Source organism: Xenopus laevis, chromosome 5L (genome assembly GCF_017654675.1).
Source record: "Xenopus laevis strain J_2021 chromosome 5L, Xenopus_laevis_v10.1, whole genome shotgun sequence".
Lineage (NCBI taxonomy): Eukaryota > Metazoa > Chordata > Amphibia > Anura > Pipidae > Xenopus > Xenopus laevis.
Genome location: NC_054379.1, coordinates 82,530,489 through 82,547,774, shown reverse-complemented (window position 1 = coordinate 82,547,774; position 17,286 = coordinate 82,530,489). Strand labels below are relative to the sequence as shown.

Sequence of the window (17,286 nt, the reverse complement as noted above, 5' to 3'; positions counted from 1 at the left end):
ATGCAACATTGTTTTATACACGGGCTCTTGTATACAATATATAGTGAATAAAGTATCCCCTATTGTAAAATATAAGGTTGTTATAAGTCACGAGGAGTTCCATGACCATATAAAAACACAAGGCCAAAGACCGAGTGTTTTTATACAGATCATGGAACTCCAAGGTTACTTCTAATATCCTCATATTTTCCAACAAGGGGTAATTTATTTATTATAATACACAAGTTTTAGTGAGTCATGTGACAAAAATGACATCACTACTCACCGTTTATAACTGATGACATCACTAGTCACCGTTTATAAGGATATAATTTACAAAATATTCATGGCTCTTGTGTATTGTATTTCTACATAGGTCTGCAATGCGGTTTATTTTATTTTCAACCTGTGTATAGAACATTCCCTCTTTATGTATTCCTGTTACATATAGGATATGGGAATGTACTGATTTCCTTGGCTAACGTTACCATGGATTTGCTTAAAATACCAGTTTAAATAAAATGGCAGACACCCACTGGACTTAACTTGCTCACATGTTCCCCATTTCCTACACACCCAAGGTATAAGCAACAGATGGTGAAGGTAATGCAGTCATTTTATACACTGGAACGACACTCCCCATGCAAAAATGAGTTTTAGCAACACAAGAGTAAAGTTGGCCATACATGGGTCAATACTACTCCTTCCCAAGTTGGCAGCCTATGGCCTATATGTGGGGCCAAAATTGACCAAATACAGCCTGGTGTCAGGCACCAATGAAGGCATAACATTGCAGGACATCATTTCCTGTAAATGCTTCTGTGCAATTATGGTATAGGCTGTGTCTGTTAGATATATAGTGTTCTTCTGAATTTTGCAGACAGAGGATCATTAAACCCTGTGCTTTCCTATGAATATGAAGTAAACAGAACTCACTGGGGCTCATTTATAACCACTGGGCAAATTTGCACCTGGGAAATAACCCATAGCAACCAATCAGTGATTAGCTTTTTTTCAGCCAGCTGCAGGTTGAGCATGGAAAGCAATTGTCTGGTTGCCATGGGTTACTGCCCAGGAGCAAATAACTGTTTATAAATGATCCTCATACTGTCTACTTAAGAGTTCTTGTGTTAAAGGTTCAAGAATGAAATATTTGCATACAAATAAAGAGGTAGTATTTGCTTGGGCATAAAGGCTCCAGTGATTTGCTTGGTGTCCCCGTACAAGTGAATTTATACTGACTTGCTACACAGGACAGCGAATAAGATCCACACAATGTTGTCACATTTATCCAAATTGCTATATACCTGTGACAGAGGAGAGCATAATTAGGGGATAACCCACATAGCTTCTAAAGGTCTCATTGGACTAACTTCAATCAGGAAAGGCCATTTTAAGGTAAAATAAATATTTAACACCCTGAGTTGATTTATTCATCGAATGCCATCAAATTAAGATAAAAATCCTGCCTCGCTATGTTTTTTTTATTGATGGGCAAGTCTCTGATTATACCTTGATTAATATTTCTTGCATATGAGGGAACCCTACTAGCACAAGCATCATTTCCATGCATTATAATTACTCGTGGAATGACACTGATCTGAAATCTTATACGACGTGCAACTGGCAAGCTTTGCTTATACAGTGTATGTAACTACATTAACATAAAAAACAAAATATATAGAAACGTTTCATGTGTGCACCAGATGAGACTGACCTAAAGTTTTTTATTTACCTGAAGTAAATAAATATTTTATGACCATTTTTGGGGGTGGAAGAAAAAAACACAGAAATGATGAAAGCATTTTGCATTAAAATATAAAGATTTACATTTTTTTAAAAAAAAGGTCGCTCAGGAAGTCCTGAGTAATACAACAATAAACATTACCAGTGAATAATATGGGATGTTTTCCCAGATGAGTGCAAATTTGCAGTCAGTCTCACATTTCTGCATACTATATACACACATTTTGTGAGAAAGGAACTAGAAAAATGTAACACTATTTACCTGTCTACTACACGCTAATAATTTACTAATGTTTGATCAGGTATTCTTTTTTGCTTTCTTAGCTTTTTTAAGTATATCACATTTCTTTCTATTTGGCCTCCGACATCTTTCATCAATACTTGGAATACATTCATAATGCCATACTTCTTCCATCTTGTCCACAGGGTAAACAGCCTCTACATAGTGCCGTATCAGCCTAAGTCTTATAGGATCGAGCTGCTTTTTGTTGCAAGCACCAGAGTGATTGTACTGCAGCCTAAGATTTTCTGGGGTAAAGAGCTCGGGAAAGAGTCTCACTAGCAGCCTGGCAGCAAAGTTTCCAACAGAGAGGCTCTGCTGTACTATGTCCCTGATTTCTTTATCATTCAGGAGATATATAGAAGGCACTGGAAATTCAGGTGAAGGGACAACAATCTTATCCAAAGGTATTTTACAAAAGTCTTTTGAGCTGCGTTCTGGAGGCAAGGGTGGTCCATCAATGAGATCTCTAAATCTTTCTGGGTTTATCCCAAAAGGTACAAAGTCTCTCCTCTCTGGCACAGGCACATAAACCTTCCTCTGCTGCTGGTAAGAGCGCCTCTGCTCAGTATCCCTACGGCGACACCTCTCATCCAGCTTCCCCACAAATTCTAATGTCCAAACTCGATCGTTTTTTGCTCTTGGGTATAGTATTTGTACATAATGTCTGATAAGCTTTACACGAATGGGATCAAGCTGCTTTTTCCCAAGAGAACCACTGCAGTTATATTGCTTCCTCAAATTTTCAGGAGTGAAGAGTTCTGGAAACAAATGAACTAACAATCGTGAGGCAAAATTTCCAATAGACAAGCTGCTCTCGTATATGTTTTTAAGTTGTTCCTTGCTGAGAATAAACTGTGGAAATGGAACTTCAAAGTCAGGAGGTGGAATGTCAATTTTGTCAAAGTCAAATGGCACAAGCCATATCTTTTTGGACCTTCTTCCAGGTTTTTCAGAATCAATGCCATCTTCTACTTTTACAATAGACAAGTCGTCAGGCAAGCTAGAGGAATCATAACAATCGTCCCCCATATCATCACATTCACTGCCATCTATCAACACACTTTCCAACTCATCATTAATCCTTTGTACACATTGCTGCAACCAAACTTCTTCCTCTTGCACATCTGGAAAGTAAATTTCTGTATACCGGCGAATAAGTTGCAAGCGATGGGGATCTAAAACAAAATTCTCCAGTTCTCTGGTACAATGATCAGCAAGCTTTCTTTGGTCAAAAATTTCAGAGAACAGCCGGTGAAGCAAAAACACAGCAAATTCACCAGGGGAAGAGGCTTCATCTAAAAGCTCATTGAGATCCTGTGGATTTAGCGCATATTCTGAGATAATAGAATCAGTTCTGTCGACAGAAGAAATTTCCTCTTGTTCTTTACTTTCAATAAAGTGAGAACTTGGATCAGATTGGGTGTCAAAGAAACCAGAGGACTGCATATTCTGCCGGCTGTCTTCCATTTCTCTCTGAGCCCAGAACTGATTGAAAAAGTCATTGAGCTGAGGCAAACATTCCACCTGCCAGATACCTGTATTTTTAACAGTAGGATAGCAGACTTCAACGTAATTTCGGATAAGCTGCAAGTGAAGAGATTCAAGTTTAGTCTTGTTAACACAGCCACAGGTGCTGCAGTTCCTGGAATAACCGTCACTTCCAAAAAGCTCTGGAAAAAGCTGAACCAATAACCGGCATGCCAGATCACCAGCAGAGCTACTTTGATCCATCACCTGCTTCAGCTCTGTGCTAGTTAGCTGGTACTCTGGGGGTGGCTGAAACTCTGCCACTAACTCTTGGGGACTGACTTTTTTCTTTATTCGACTCACCTCCAGTGACAAAAGGTCGACTTTGCTATGAAGCTGGGACATGTTAGAATTTAGAGTGTTCAGGGTAAAAAACATTTTTTGTATTAGAGAGTAAATGTTTGATTCCTCACTGGCTGATGATGTCATTACAGCTGGAGAAGAGTCGCGCTTACGCAGGTCACTGAAAACACGTAGGTTTGAAGGACTACCATGGTTTGTCTTGTCATAAAGTTCATAAGAGGCCAGCAGATCTGAGGTAACTGGATTCTTTTTCTCTGTTATTTTATGTGAAATTCCATATAAAGGCTTCTTGTATGATGAAGTGAATTCACTTACAGTTTCCTCCCCTTCACACTGAGAAGTAGTACTATAATCTGAATTTGTACTTGACAAGTCTGCATTAGCCTGAGATGCCAAACCACAGTCTTTGTTTCTCGTGGTAAAAAGAAGACTCTACAAAAGAATATGTATAAAATCATAATTACTTCTAAATAACCAAGATAATAAAGCAACCAAGACATAAAAGCACTAATATTGCATTTAAGAAAATATTTTGAGATGTTTGGTCCCCCATGTGGGAGGTGATTTTGCATAAACAGCCACATGTATCCATAACCTTACATATACAGTAGAACCCATTTTTATGTTGCTGGATTTTACATTTTCCTGGTTCTACTCTATATGTAATATTTATGGCTAAATACAGTTTTGGTGGTCCATGCAAAATCACCTCCCACAAGGGAACAAACATCTCAATATTGTCCTACTGCAGTCTGTGGCAATCAGGAAGTTGAAAATATGAATGTATAATAGCAATCGTGTAATTGTACAGCAATACAGAAAGAAGCTTTTTTTGTGCGATTGAGTAATGTTTTCATCACTGCAATTAATTTAGACTGCAATGGAAAAATATTTTCTGATGTTTTGTCAATAGCAACTAAATGTACCATGTGTCTTTACATTTATATGAGTACTGCTCTCCCCGTATCATTACAGACCCCAGCACTGGTCCTTGGTTGATGGCTGAAAAAGATATTGCTACTTGAAAAAATAAATTACCTCTGGAATAAGTCGTCTTTTTTTGACAGTTGTTATAGTTTCAGGCTCACTCATGTGACCATCATAAATAAGAGAGGATTGTTTTCGTTTGTTGGGCTCAGGCTGTCCAATAAATGTGCAATTGGACAAATGCTTTCTTCCAGATACAGCAGATGAACAATCCAGCAAATCATCTTCACGGTATGTCTCCACTTTCACAACAGTGACTAAGAAAAATCGACAGAAAAACAATATTATAAAGGGGTACAACAGATACAGGTGATACTTCCTACTAAACAGAGCCATTGGATTTAAAGGGGTTGTTCACCTTTAAATTAATTTTTAGTATGATGTAGAGAGACGCAGGTCACTGAAAACACGTAGGTTTGAAGGTCTACCATGGTTTGTCTTGTCATGAAGTTCATAAGAGGCCAGCAGATCTGAGGTAACGGGCACTATTTTTAACTGGAATTGAGTGTGGGAGGTCATTACTAATACAAGTTACTTCTCTTCTGTACACCACAAGCCCACCAAATGCATAATAAAAAGTTGATAAAACATTGACAAAACTCCTGATGTAAAATTAGCCTTTAAATACAATTACCTAATGATAAATACGTAAATCAATTAATAGTAAGTACCCTATTAAATAATCTATCCAAATGTATCTATGTGCTCCCCTAGAGACCTCCTGATAGGAAATAAAGCCATTCTAACTATAATAGCAAAAAGTCTGTGAGTAAAAGATTCTGTAGCTCTTGCCATTCATTGTAACTTTGCATTATTTGTACTCTTGTTTGTGTGTGAGCACAGTGTCTCATACAAGCCATAGGGTGGAGCTTAGTACTTAAAATGGCAGTTTTTCATCCAGTGGCACAAACTACTAGAAAAGTACAGTTTTCATAAAAAGGCTTCATGTATATTAAAGTGAAGCTGTTACATTGAATTTATTTTTATAAGGATACCTTCAATGTTTAAGGGTACAGTTGCTTACTAATGCATGATACCCACAAGTGGACTATACCAGAACAGAATGGGTAGAGTTGCCCTTTCAATCTGAGCAACAGTTTACACATTATGAAATAGTCTGGTTATGTGGGTCATCAGAAATGAAAGGTTGATAAATGCCCAAATTACGATAATTGATTTATAGTAATGTATCTACTTTCACCTGAAGGGAACGAAATTTAAACATACATCATGGCACATTTGCATCAGTGTAGGTGTTGCTTGTGGGAATCTTGTCTAGAGTTTCTATTTAAAATCCAAGAAACAAAAGGGTTAAAGTAAGGGATAGAAAAGAGAGAAGTTGGCAGTTCCCTTAAGAGATAAATATAAGACAATTAGGAAGGGGTGTTACTTGTTAAATAAGGAAGACTATTTTCTGCATTCATTGGCAAATCATTTCAGTCTTGATATCTGCCCAGCCAATTAAAGGTATGGTTACTAAAGCAGTAGTTACAATTTGATGAACAATACCTTTTGTATCATCCGCATCATTATTATTATCTTCTCGGAATTCAGTTGGGTTCATTTTCATAGCTCCCTGCAAGATAAAATACTATAAGAAGAGTACAGCAGTTGTCAGTCCAAGCAATGCATCAATGAACATGCACTTAACGGACAATGCAAGCCAATTCACTCAGGGTGCAAATTTATTAGACTCCCCAGTGATTCTAATATCTATGCGAACACTAAACTGACAGCCCTCTTTTTTAAAAACCAGACGTAGCCTGGAATTCATTCTGCAGAGTCTGGTGCTGCCATTTTAGATGTTCTTTCTTTCTCTCCCTGAGCAAGTGCATGCGCAGTAGAGAAACACAATTCTTTATTGTGCATATGCAAACTTTCATAGGGGATCAATAGGAAAAATTTCAAAAATGCTGCTCTCTGTGAAATCAGATATATTGGTGTTAAAAATATATCCAGATTTATTTTTGGAGGTTCAGATAGTGTTTAGGCATATATATATATATATATGTATGTAGAAAGCTGACGCACACTGGGATTTCTCAAAAATAAATCATATTTTATTGGATCAACGTTTCGGTCCTCACAGGAAGGCATAGAAGCGGTACATTGGGCTCTGCTCAATTCTACGACATATAGTGGTCCACCAATTGACTTTATCTGCCAACTTCTGGAATTGACATTAAAATTGAACTATTTTCGTTTTGAGAAACAATACTATTTACAGAGGGAAGGCACGTCGATGGGTGCAGCAATGGCTCCTGCTTATGCCAATTGTTTTATGGCCCATTATGAACAACACAACATTATACCCATGTTTGGTGAATCTCTATTGTTGTACCTACGCTATATAGATGATATTCTGTTAATCTGGCGTGGTGATGTACTAGATCTGTTGAAAATGGTTGAACAGCTAAATGCTTTGAATTCTCCAGTTAAATTTACGGTTACACATAACATGCAGAGCATTCAATTTTTGGATGTTGAAATCTTCAAACAGAGTAATGGATTGGGATATAAACTATACCGTAAGCCAACGGATAGAAATACACTTTTATACTCTACGAGTTTCCATCCACCTAATTCTAAAAAATCAGTTCCTTTCTCGCAATTTTTGCGCACTATGCGCAATAATTCTAACGAAGACATCCGTGAAAGTCAAATAGTGGACACAGCAGATAGATTCAAACATAGGGGTTACCGCCAGCATGTTATTGCTAGATCCATTACAAAAGCCCGGGAACATCTAGCACAAACACAGCTTTACAACGGGGTCCATGGCGGTTAGAAACATAGTAGAAAGAAGTTGGCCAATCCTGAAATGTGACAAAAAATTATCCCAATCACTTACCCAAAAACCGCTGTGGGGGTATAAACGGGGACCAAATTTGAGAGACCTACTTATGCAGACAGATCCCACTAAATGCTATGAGACCGGTGGCAACATTTTAAGTAAATTGAATAAAGGTTGCTATAAGTGTGCAGGTTGCATTACATGTCGATACATGCTACCAGGTAAATCTTTCAAACATCCACATACTGGAAAAGAGATTATGATCAGACACCGTATTTCTTGCACATCCACACATGTCATTTATATCATAACATGCCCGTGTGGTTTGTCATATGTTGGGAAAACGCAAAATACCCTCCGAGAGAGAATGGGCAACCATAGGTCTTCCATTAAAAAAGCCTTTGAAACTGGAAAAACGGATCTACCGCTACCACAACATTTCCTAAAAATGGGGCATAATCTCCCAACATTTCGATTTATGGGCATTGATGTTGTACCTGAACCCGCTAGGGGAGGTGACTGGGGTCGCATGCTACTGCAAAAGGAGGTTTATTGGATTAGAACGCTAAACACCATTGCTCCCAGGGGTCTTAATGAATATTGCTCGTTTTCTTGCTTTTTATAAATAATGAAATATTCCATACTTTCTTGATAGTCAGTTATTAATATATTTATATGCCAACAGCTTATGTCTTATGGATACATTTGATAATGTTTTTAGTCATTTTTAGAATTTTTTATGACACTTTTTACACTATATCTACTGCAATGTCACTTTATTAAGATAAATATTTTCATTACCTTTAACACCAATTTTAAACTGTTGTACAATATGATTATACATTTTATGTAATACATTGTAATGTTATATACACTTTGTTTTTCAGACCAATATATATTCATCCATGTTCGCTGGACTTGTGGGTCTTCTAGGGTTAAAACATTCACTTGATGTGTTTTGGTGATTGTTCACTGGTGGGTGAGTCTATATAATTATGTACACTTGCACTTTATTCCTATCTTGATAAAGGTCCATGTGAGGACCGAAACGTCGATCCAATAAAATATGATTTATTTTTGAGAAATCCCAGTGTGCGTCAGCTTTCTACATACATATACAAAAAAATTTCTGACTAGCACCTGGGTCTCTGCTCCAGTAGGTGTGTGCCGCAGCCCTTTCACATTTATATCTATATCTATATATATATATATATATATATATATATATATATATATATATATATATATACATATATATATATATATATCTACAGAATACAAAAAGGATCTGCACTCTCAGGTCTTATAAATATTATGAAAGTTTTATTAAAAAGAAGTCTGACGTTTTGGTCTACTCTGAGACCTTTTTGAAAAAGTGAATATAGATACCAATAAAAACACAAATATGCAGTGCTTTATAAAATGGTTAAAACTGTCTGGAGGGATTAAGAATGCAAATATTTAACAAAGCCAAACCTTAAGGCTGTTTTTGTGTACTTAAACAACCTCACGCCCTTTGCGGATCGCTAGCATATGTTTTCGAGTGTTACAATATACTTCTCATAGTGACAGATTATACTTTAAATTTGTATGACTGTAAAAGTGACATTTTGTTGCGTAAAAACTCAAAATCATTTAACTACTGTAACTTTAATGAACCAATATTAGAAAATCACTACTAATTTCATCAGTCACTGATAACTCCCAACAGCTAAGTTGTCCGTGACAAAGAGATCAATTGAGAATGTTATTTTCACACTGTCCTTGGTACAAGGTGGATTACGCAGCTGTAACATGATTATGTGTATAAGGAAGTGCTACTTATAGATGAGTAAAATGACATGATTTTGATAGATGATGTAACTTAAATAACAGCTATATAGTACACTTCAATTGTAAACGCTTCTAAGCATAAGTCAATGGGCAATTTATCCAGCAAGAAAAACAGAGTTTGTGTTAAAAAGTGTTCTGCTTATTTTAAATGTAGTTTTTTAATATTAAGCGGGTCTATATATATGCTTAAGTATTTAGAGTTCAAGATCTGCCTGTCACTGCTCCATGTAAGTCAGAAAGGGCACTTTCCACTTCCCAACATGAAGAGCAGTGACAGACAGAAAGCTGCATTTTGTCCAACTCTGTTCTTTGCTGGACAGCATACAAAAGGCCATGCGCCTAAAGTTAAATAAATTAGTACACCAACAGGTACATCGCCTGATCCTGTCCCAAATTTCCACAGAACCAATGTTTTCCATGTGTTGTTAAAATATGACCCCTATAAAGCTGGCTCCAGTCAGCAAAGACACTATACAGCCTTTTGTGAAACTCAAATGAAAGTACAATGTGCCTCCAGCACAATGGCTGTGCCATCACAATCAGCACGTCAGGCAGAATTCTAGCAGCCCCATAACTTTTGCAGCCTTCTCTGTAACAGAAACCCTTAGTACTTCCCCATCTGAAGGAAAACTCTCATGATGATATGGTACTTTGCTAAAGGCAAAGCCTGTAAAGAGTGCTTTCAAATATAAAGTTTCTCGGGACACAGGCTTCTGACACAAAGTGGATAGAAGCACTGGAGGCCCCAGCATGTCTCCCTTAACTATAAATTAGGGATGTACAAAATCCAGGATTCGGTTCGGGATTCGGGCAGGATTCAGCCTTTTTTTTAGCAGGATTCAGTCGTATCCAAGCCTAATTTGCATATGCGAATTAGGGGTGGGGATGGCAATCACGTGACTTTTAGGAACAAGGAAGTAAAAAATTTTTCCCATTCCCCACCCCTAATTTGCATATGTAAATTAGGGTTCAGTTCAGTATTTCGCCGAATCCTTTGCGAAGGATTCAGGGTTTGGCCGAAACCAAAATAGTGGATTTGGTGCATCCCTACTATAGATAGTGGCTTTTGCAATTTTACATTATACACCAAGCAAATTACACTTAAAGGAATTTTTCTGTATAAAAATAAAAACTGGGTAAATAGATAGCCTGCGCAAAATAAAAAAATGTTTTGAATATAGTTAGTTAGCTAAAAATGTAATGTATAAAGGCTGGAGTGACTGGATGTCTAACATGTCAGTCAGAACACTACTTCCTGCTTTTCAGCTCTCTTGGTTTACACTGACTGGTTACCCTGGTTACCAGGCAGCAACCAATCAGTGTCTTGAGGGGGGGGCACATGGGTCATATCTCTTGCTTTTGAATCTGAGCTGAATGCTGAGGATCAATTACAAACTCACTGAAAAGATATGTACCATGTGGCCCCCCTTCAAGTCGCTGACTATAACTCAGAGTTAGAGAGCTGAAAAGCAGGAAGTAATGTTCTGGCTATTATGTTAGACATCCAGCCACTCCAGCCTTTATACATTACATTTTTGGCTAACTAACTATATTAGAAATATTTTTTATTTTGCACAGCCTATAGAATCTTAGGTTTCATTATTCTGACCCTGATACAGAGTTTGGGTTTTCTTCCCGTGTATGTGTGGGTTTTCTCTGGGTACCCCAGTTTCTTCCCACAAACAGAAAACATACTGATACAGTTAGTTGGCTTCTGCTTATACCAGCCATACTGTGTAAGAGAAAGTGTGTGTCTGGTTAGGGTAGAAAACATAAGGAATGGGTTCAAAGTTTGGGCCTCAGACTGTAGGGATAGATATACTAATTCCATCTATTTTGTATTTGGCCGACATGCCAAATCCTTCACAAAAAATGTGTCCTTGATCATCATCATTTATTTATATAGCGCCGCAGTACTTTACCTTAGATTATAACAAATGGGAATAAATGGTGAATAACAAACAAGGGTTTACAGAGTACAATAGGATTAGAGGGCCCTACACACAAGAGTTTACAAACTAAAGGTTAGGATACAAATGAGAGGTTAGGATTTTTAGAAACAATTTAGTGATTTATAATGCAGCAATGGTTGATTAAGGTACATTAAATAAGCTTCTTTAAACAGGTGGGTCTTTAAAGGGCAAGGAAAGATGTTTTTTACTTCATGCACCATTTAAATAGTAGTATTCGCTTCTCCCAGATCGCTAACTTTGTTTTTGGGAACACCTAAATGCAGGCAGGCATTCCGCCTTGTAGTTTTCCCCTTTGTGAACTGGTTGTGTCTGCCAGAACCAAACCTTTCTGTTCATCTGTGCTTGTGCAAACTTTCCCTGCCTGCCAGGGGACAAAAGCGCATTCACAAAACATAAGATGTGCACATGCGCAGAAACAAAAGAATACCTATTGCGCATGTGTGGAAGTTTTGGTCTTGAGACCAACGCAATAGTTTTTGGGTAAAGTTATTGTAAATCTTTGTTCTTTTTGAAAATAATTGGCTACGAATCTTTTAAAAGGAGCCATGCTTCAGCGAAATTAATCCACTGTTAGCCTGCAATTAGGTACGCCTATCCCTGCACTCCTTATTGTGTGTAGTCTTTCCTTGCTCTTTACGGAGAATTTGAAAGTTTGGAAAAAAGGAGAGTCTGACAGTTCCTGAGAAAAGCAGAAGCCCAAGAGAAGTCTTGTAGGTGAGAATGGGCTGAAATGATGAGAGAAGCGAGACGAAGGTCAGAAGCAGAGCGAAGGTTGCATGAAGGAGTGTATTTGGAGAGATCAGAGATGAGATATGTGAACTTTCCTTTGGATAACATTTCAAAAGAGAAAAATGTGAGTGTCCCCCAAAATAATGAATGAATCAATTAATTAAAAAATTGAAAAATTTATTAGGACATCAGAGCAAGACCTAATGCGTTTCGTACCTGCTGGGGCACTTACTCATAGGTTCAAATTTATTGTACCTACGAGTAAGTGCCCCAGCAGGCATGAAACGCGTTAGGTCTTGCTCTGATGTCCTAATAAATTTTTCAATTTTTTAATTAATTGATTGATTCATTATTTTGGGGGACACTCACATTTTTCTCTTTTGAAATGTTGACTTACAGTTCACCCCAGTCCTAGGGTGTAAGTCGGAGTATATTCCCAATGATTAACTTCATTAATATTTGATTATGAATCACTAATTTGTTTTGTAGTAGTACCTATATAGATTTTTTGGCACCAACGTAAACCATATTATTTTCTTTCCTTTGGATATTCAAATTTGGGGGGGGGGAAATGTAAAATTGCATCAATTGTGAACAAAAACTTGAGCATCTGACTTTAACGGGCAGATTTCTGAAAAATTGAGATTAGCGCTCACCACAGAAAAATTAATTTACTGTCTGTTCATTCCTATGGGATTTTTAGAATTGTATATATCAAATAATGAACTCTAGCTTTCACCCCTTGATAAATACAATTCTAAAAATCCCCTAGGCATGAATAGAACGTGAGTGAATTTTTCTGTGGTGAGCTCTAATCTCACATTTTCAAAAATCTGCAACTAAGTGTATGGATTCAGTTCAGCCTGACATTTAGGATTTGGCCACCTCTAAATGTGCTGTTGAATTCCAAATTTATGATTTGAGCCATTTTTGACTAAGCGCCGCTGGGAAAGTAACTGATGTGAATGAGGAACCCCCTGTAAGATTCATGGGAACTTTCTCTGCCTGTTCTCTCTAAAGGATAATAATCACCACTAAAAAGATCCCCACACCTGACTGATTGTTGGCGCTACAGAGCTGCTCAATGTAACTCATACCCACAACTTTCCTTGCTTTTAATAGGCCCACTGTGGCTGGCCATGGATGTGGGAGCTGCTCTGCTAGTTTGTCAAGGTCCCACAGACAACATCAGCACGACAAGACCTTGAAAAAAGCAACTGCCCTTCCCACCAATCACGTTCCGCCGCTTAGTTGGCCAGTTACTTTGGCCAGCAGCCTCTACAGAGGCAAAGCGACAATGCGGGTCCTTTAAGAGGCGAAGCGTATAAGAAGGATAAATGCGTAGCGATGGGGAGCACGGGAGCGCGCAGCCAGGCAGCAAGGGAGAGAACTTACCCGAGAGAAAGTCGGGATCCCAGTCCTCGATCTCCACTACTGCTGCTGCAAAGTTTCCGAGCGGCGGCCGCGCCACTAATAGCCTTCCGCTGCCGGCTTCATCTTGAGCACCGGGCCGTGTTTTTTTCCCTCTCCCCCCCACGAAAAGCCTCTATGTCTTTGTGTGCTGCGTGTCCGTGCGCTCTCGCGTGACGTGACGGGACTCCGTGTGTGTCATTTCCGCAGAAGGACACAGGGAGACAGAGGCTGCAGTGGGAACAGCCCCCCTGCCCTCTCTCCACTGAGCAAGGACACAGTCTCCCTGGGCTCCCAGTACTGACCGTGCTCTACAGCAAGCGCTCTGCTCCAAACTTTTCTCCAATGCTGCTTCTCCAACATTAGATCCCCGTGTTGTTGGCCTGCTTACTTCCACCACGGCACTTAGATTTGCTGCACAATATCCACAGTAACTGTGTCTCCCTCCGCGCCATTATCAGTGTATCTGTCAGCAAGGAAGCGACCAAATGCCCCACTGCTCTCACTGACTGGAAAGTGGCTGCAGCAGGTGTTTTGCCCGGTGTCCATACCCTAGAAACTGCGTTGATTCCACTGATAATGTCTTATAAATCCCACCTTTTTAATTCCACACAATTTTCCCTATTTAAGTAACATTCTAAAATTTTAAATAATCCTGAAATCTGGTGAGCTGGAGCATGGGTCAGAGCATGGTGTGTTATCTGGGCACCCCATAGTGATTCCAGTCACACAGCTCCTATCCGAGACCAGCACTCCCATTTTTCCAACAAAAAAAATGCACCAGGCTGTGCTACCTCGTGCTGAGTGCTCTTTCCCAATCTCCCACGTATCCCTGAGGCTTGAGCTGAAACTAGAATGCGGACAGTGACGTAAAAATATAAATTACCGGGCCCCACAGCAAATTATCTTTTAGGCTCCCTAAATGTCTAGAGATTGACCTGTTTTACCAATATTTATTGAAATTGTATATGAATTAGGGTCTCATGAGGCCCCTAAATTTCCTGCACCCCTCTGCAGCTGCAGGGTCTGCTTTCTCTGTAGTTATACCACCGATTGGGGAGCACATACGGAAAATGTTGCTATTCTTTTAAATATGTGATATTTAGGGTTCCAATTCTGTTCAGCCAAATCTGAATCCTAATGAAGGGGCTTGGATTTGGAAAATTCCTGGATCCGGGCATCCCTATAATCTTCCTTGCAGCTATGAGGGTCTCGGTTAAATTCCAGGAGGGCACTGTCTACAAGAGCATTATATTAAAGAACCAATGCCTTTCCTTTCTCTACACCAGTTTCCTTATGTACTCCATTTTCCTCCTACAGTACAAAAACACAACTAGGTTATCACAGCGGTGCTTGAAAGTTTGTGAACCTGATTGAATCTACAATATTATTGCATAAACATGACCTAAAGCTTGATCTGTTTTTCAGCCCACCAACATCCTTAGGGTGAAGTTGTTCTGTAAGGAAGAATTGCTTCAAATTCCTTCAAGCCGATGTGAAGGACTGATCAATAGTTACATTTGATTGCAGTTATTGCCACCTGAGTGGGGCACACCAGTTACAACGCGTTTAAATACTTTGATCACACCAATATGTAACTTTGGATCATGTTCCCCTAATAAATAAACAAGCATTATGTTTTAAATGGCTTCTTATTATCCAGTGTTAGGATATCTGAAAAATAACCCGTTTTAGATCATATTTATGCCAAAATATTCAAGCATCACTGTCATTTATGAAATGGACCGTAATGGGATAGGAACTTTGTAAAAGAGGTTTGATCAATTGATATTCCCTTCCCCCAGTTTTATAACCAATTTAGTATTTGTGCAAGTGCATACGTTGTCAAAAACAGGAGATTTATATTTACAAGTTTATGATTATTATAAATTATCAAGCAACCATATCAAGGTAAACCCTATATTGCAGTCCTCTGGTTTTATTTTTCATAGCCTGGCACCTCACTGCATTTCTTGGATAAAGTGTCTCCTGACTAAAGCATTGGTGCCACCGGCTGACCCTCCCCACTGTAGATTTTGTAGCATAGAGACCAACAACCATTTTTGTAAGCCAAAAGCTATTGTGCACCATGAGGGTGCTATAACCTGTTTATGAACTATGCATAGAAATGGAAAATCACGTAAGCACAAAATTAATTTTTTGTGGCAGGGTCTCATTTTCCTTTTTATAGGACCCAGATGAGGAAATTCACAAAAACAGTTTTAAGACAACATTGGTTTTAAATTGAATTAAAATGCCATGCAAGAAAAACACTGACCAACAAATGCACAGTTATGTATACAATTCATTTTTAACACAATACATGTTTTTAATGCCAAAGTGCTGGAAAAAAAAGTTTCTGAATTTGGCATAATTAGTGCCAGCAAAATGCCAAAAACCTATATAAATTTTAAATTGTCAAACAAATACACTGTATTCATGAAACAATAAAAGTTTGTCAATCTAATATTCTTTTAATGACAATAGATCACTATACTTTCACTAAAAACACATGTATAGCTCATAAATGTTTGCTTCTTTAAAGGAACTTAGAGGGGAATTTACTAAAAATCTTTTTTTTCTATTTTTTATGAAACCACAAATAAACGAATTTCCATGAATGTCATTCATTTTTCAAAAGATCTGAACTTAAAAGGCACGAACGGGAAAAAAGATGCAGAAACTGAGACTTTTCTCAAACTTGTCGCATTGTCGTGCAAAAGCCAGTGTCGAAAAAACTCAAAAATCATGGAGCAAAGACATGTTTTGGTCGTAAAAGGGACATCTGCCTTTGACTTCTACATGATTTTGACAGGTTTTAACTGTAGTATTTAAAATCTGGCTGCAAAAAACATAAATCTGAACACACAACTGGCAGAAAACACTGGAATCAATAAACACTGCCCTCAAACCTACTATATGTCAAATGCACAGAAAGCACAAGTGTAAATGCCCTTAGAATTAAAAGCTTTCTGTAATCAGCATATCAGGTCTATGTCAGATCACTGACAGGATCCACTAATGGAGGGACTTAGCTGTGATGAGCTGGAGGAAAGCGATTTCCCTTCTGCATTTAAAATCTGAAGGCAACATAGAAAGAACTGAGCATAGTGATGTCTGTTGGAGCTGCAGCCTACAGAGTCATTTAACATGCCCATTGATAGCACAGTGCTAAGGAGCTGAATATAATATTTTGAGACAATTTGTAATTGGTCTTCAATTTGTTTCTTGAATTATTTAACTTTTTGTTCCACAGCTTTCCCAGGGGTTTTGGCAGTTATACGTTTGCTGGGGTACAGGTCACCCTATCAACCAGGCAGTGCTTTGAAAGAAATAACAAAAAGTAACCAGAACAAAGATTGCAGCCCCACACAGCAATAGCTGATTTGAAATGCTACTATCATGCTATCTGCATTATATTTAAAGTTGAACTTCCCTTTTTGACTTCTTTTAGTCCTCCAAGCAACCATACAGAGCAAGCTGGTAGCCCACATTGGTACTATGGGTGATACTGAAAAAAAAAATCATGTTTTATTTTTGAAAAATTGTAATGACTTTTTACTAGCAATCAAAATTTGAATTTTCCTCCCAATCTCTAAAAATTTGGTTCTTGTTTTTTTAAAAAAAAATCTCTCAAAACAGGAGATTTATGATGAAAAAAAAAACACTAATACAAAACTTTGCCAGGTAAAAGTTATCAACATCATATAGAAGTCAAAAGA

The 17,286-nt window shown here is 38.1% G+C and overlaps 1 protein-coding gene across 5 annotated transcripts; it reads right to left on the bottom strand.

Moving 5' to 3' along the window:
• Positions 1–1,672: 1,672 nt before the first annotated feature.
• bend3.L (BEN domain containing 3 L homeolog) lies at positions 1,673–14,362 on the bottom strand. 5 transcript variants are annotated; one of them, XM_041563003.1, is made up of 5 exons: positions 13,550–14,362; positions 6,335–6,401; positions 6,027–6,109; positions 4,877–5,082; positions 1,673–4,270 (listed from the first exon to the last, which is right to left on the bottom strand). In XM_041563003.1, the coding sequence occupies exons 4-5, from the start codon at positions 4,928–4,930 to the stop codon at positions 2,024–2,026; spliced, it is 2,301 nt and encodes a 766-aa protein (XP_041418937.1). In that variant the 5' UTR covers positions 4,931–5,082; positions 6,027–6,109; positions 6,335–6,401; positions 13,550–14,362; the 3' UTR covers positions 1,673–2,023. The 5 variants fall into 5 exon arrangements, with proteins under 5 accessions (XP_041418937.1, XP_041418936.1, XP_041418935.1 ...); XM_041563002.1 differs by having other exon boundaries at positions 6,053–6,109; XM_041563001.1 differs by lacking the exon at positions 6,027–6,109 and adding an exon at positions 5,184–5,320.
• Between the last annotated feature and the right edge of the window lie 2,924 nt (positions 14,363–17,286).

Coding starts and splice junctions, on each gene's coding strand:
- bend3.L (XM_018263340.2), bottom strand. CDS start 6,395: ATGAAAATGAACCCAACTGAATTCCGAGAAGATAATAATAATGATGCG. Junction 5,083..6,334: donor TGATGCGGATGATACAAAAG/GTATTGTTCATC, acceptor GATTTTTCTTAG/TCACTGTTGTGAAAGTGGAG. Junction 4,271..4,876: donor AAAGACGACTTATTCCAGAG/GTAATTTATTTT, acceptor ATTCTTTTGTAG/AGTCTTCTTTTTACCACGAG.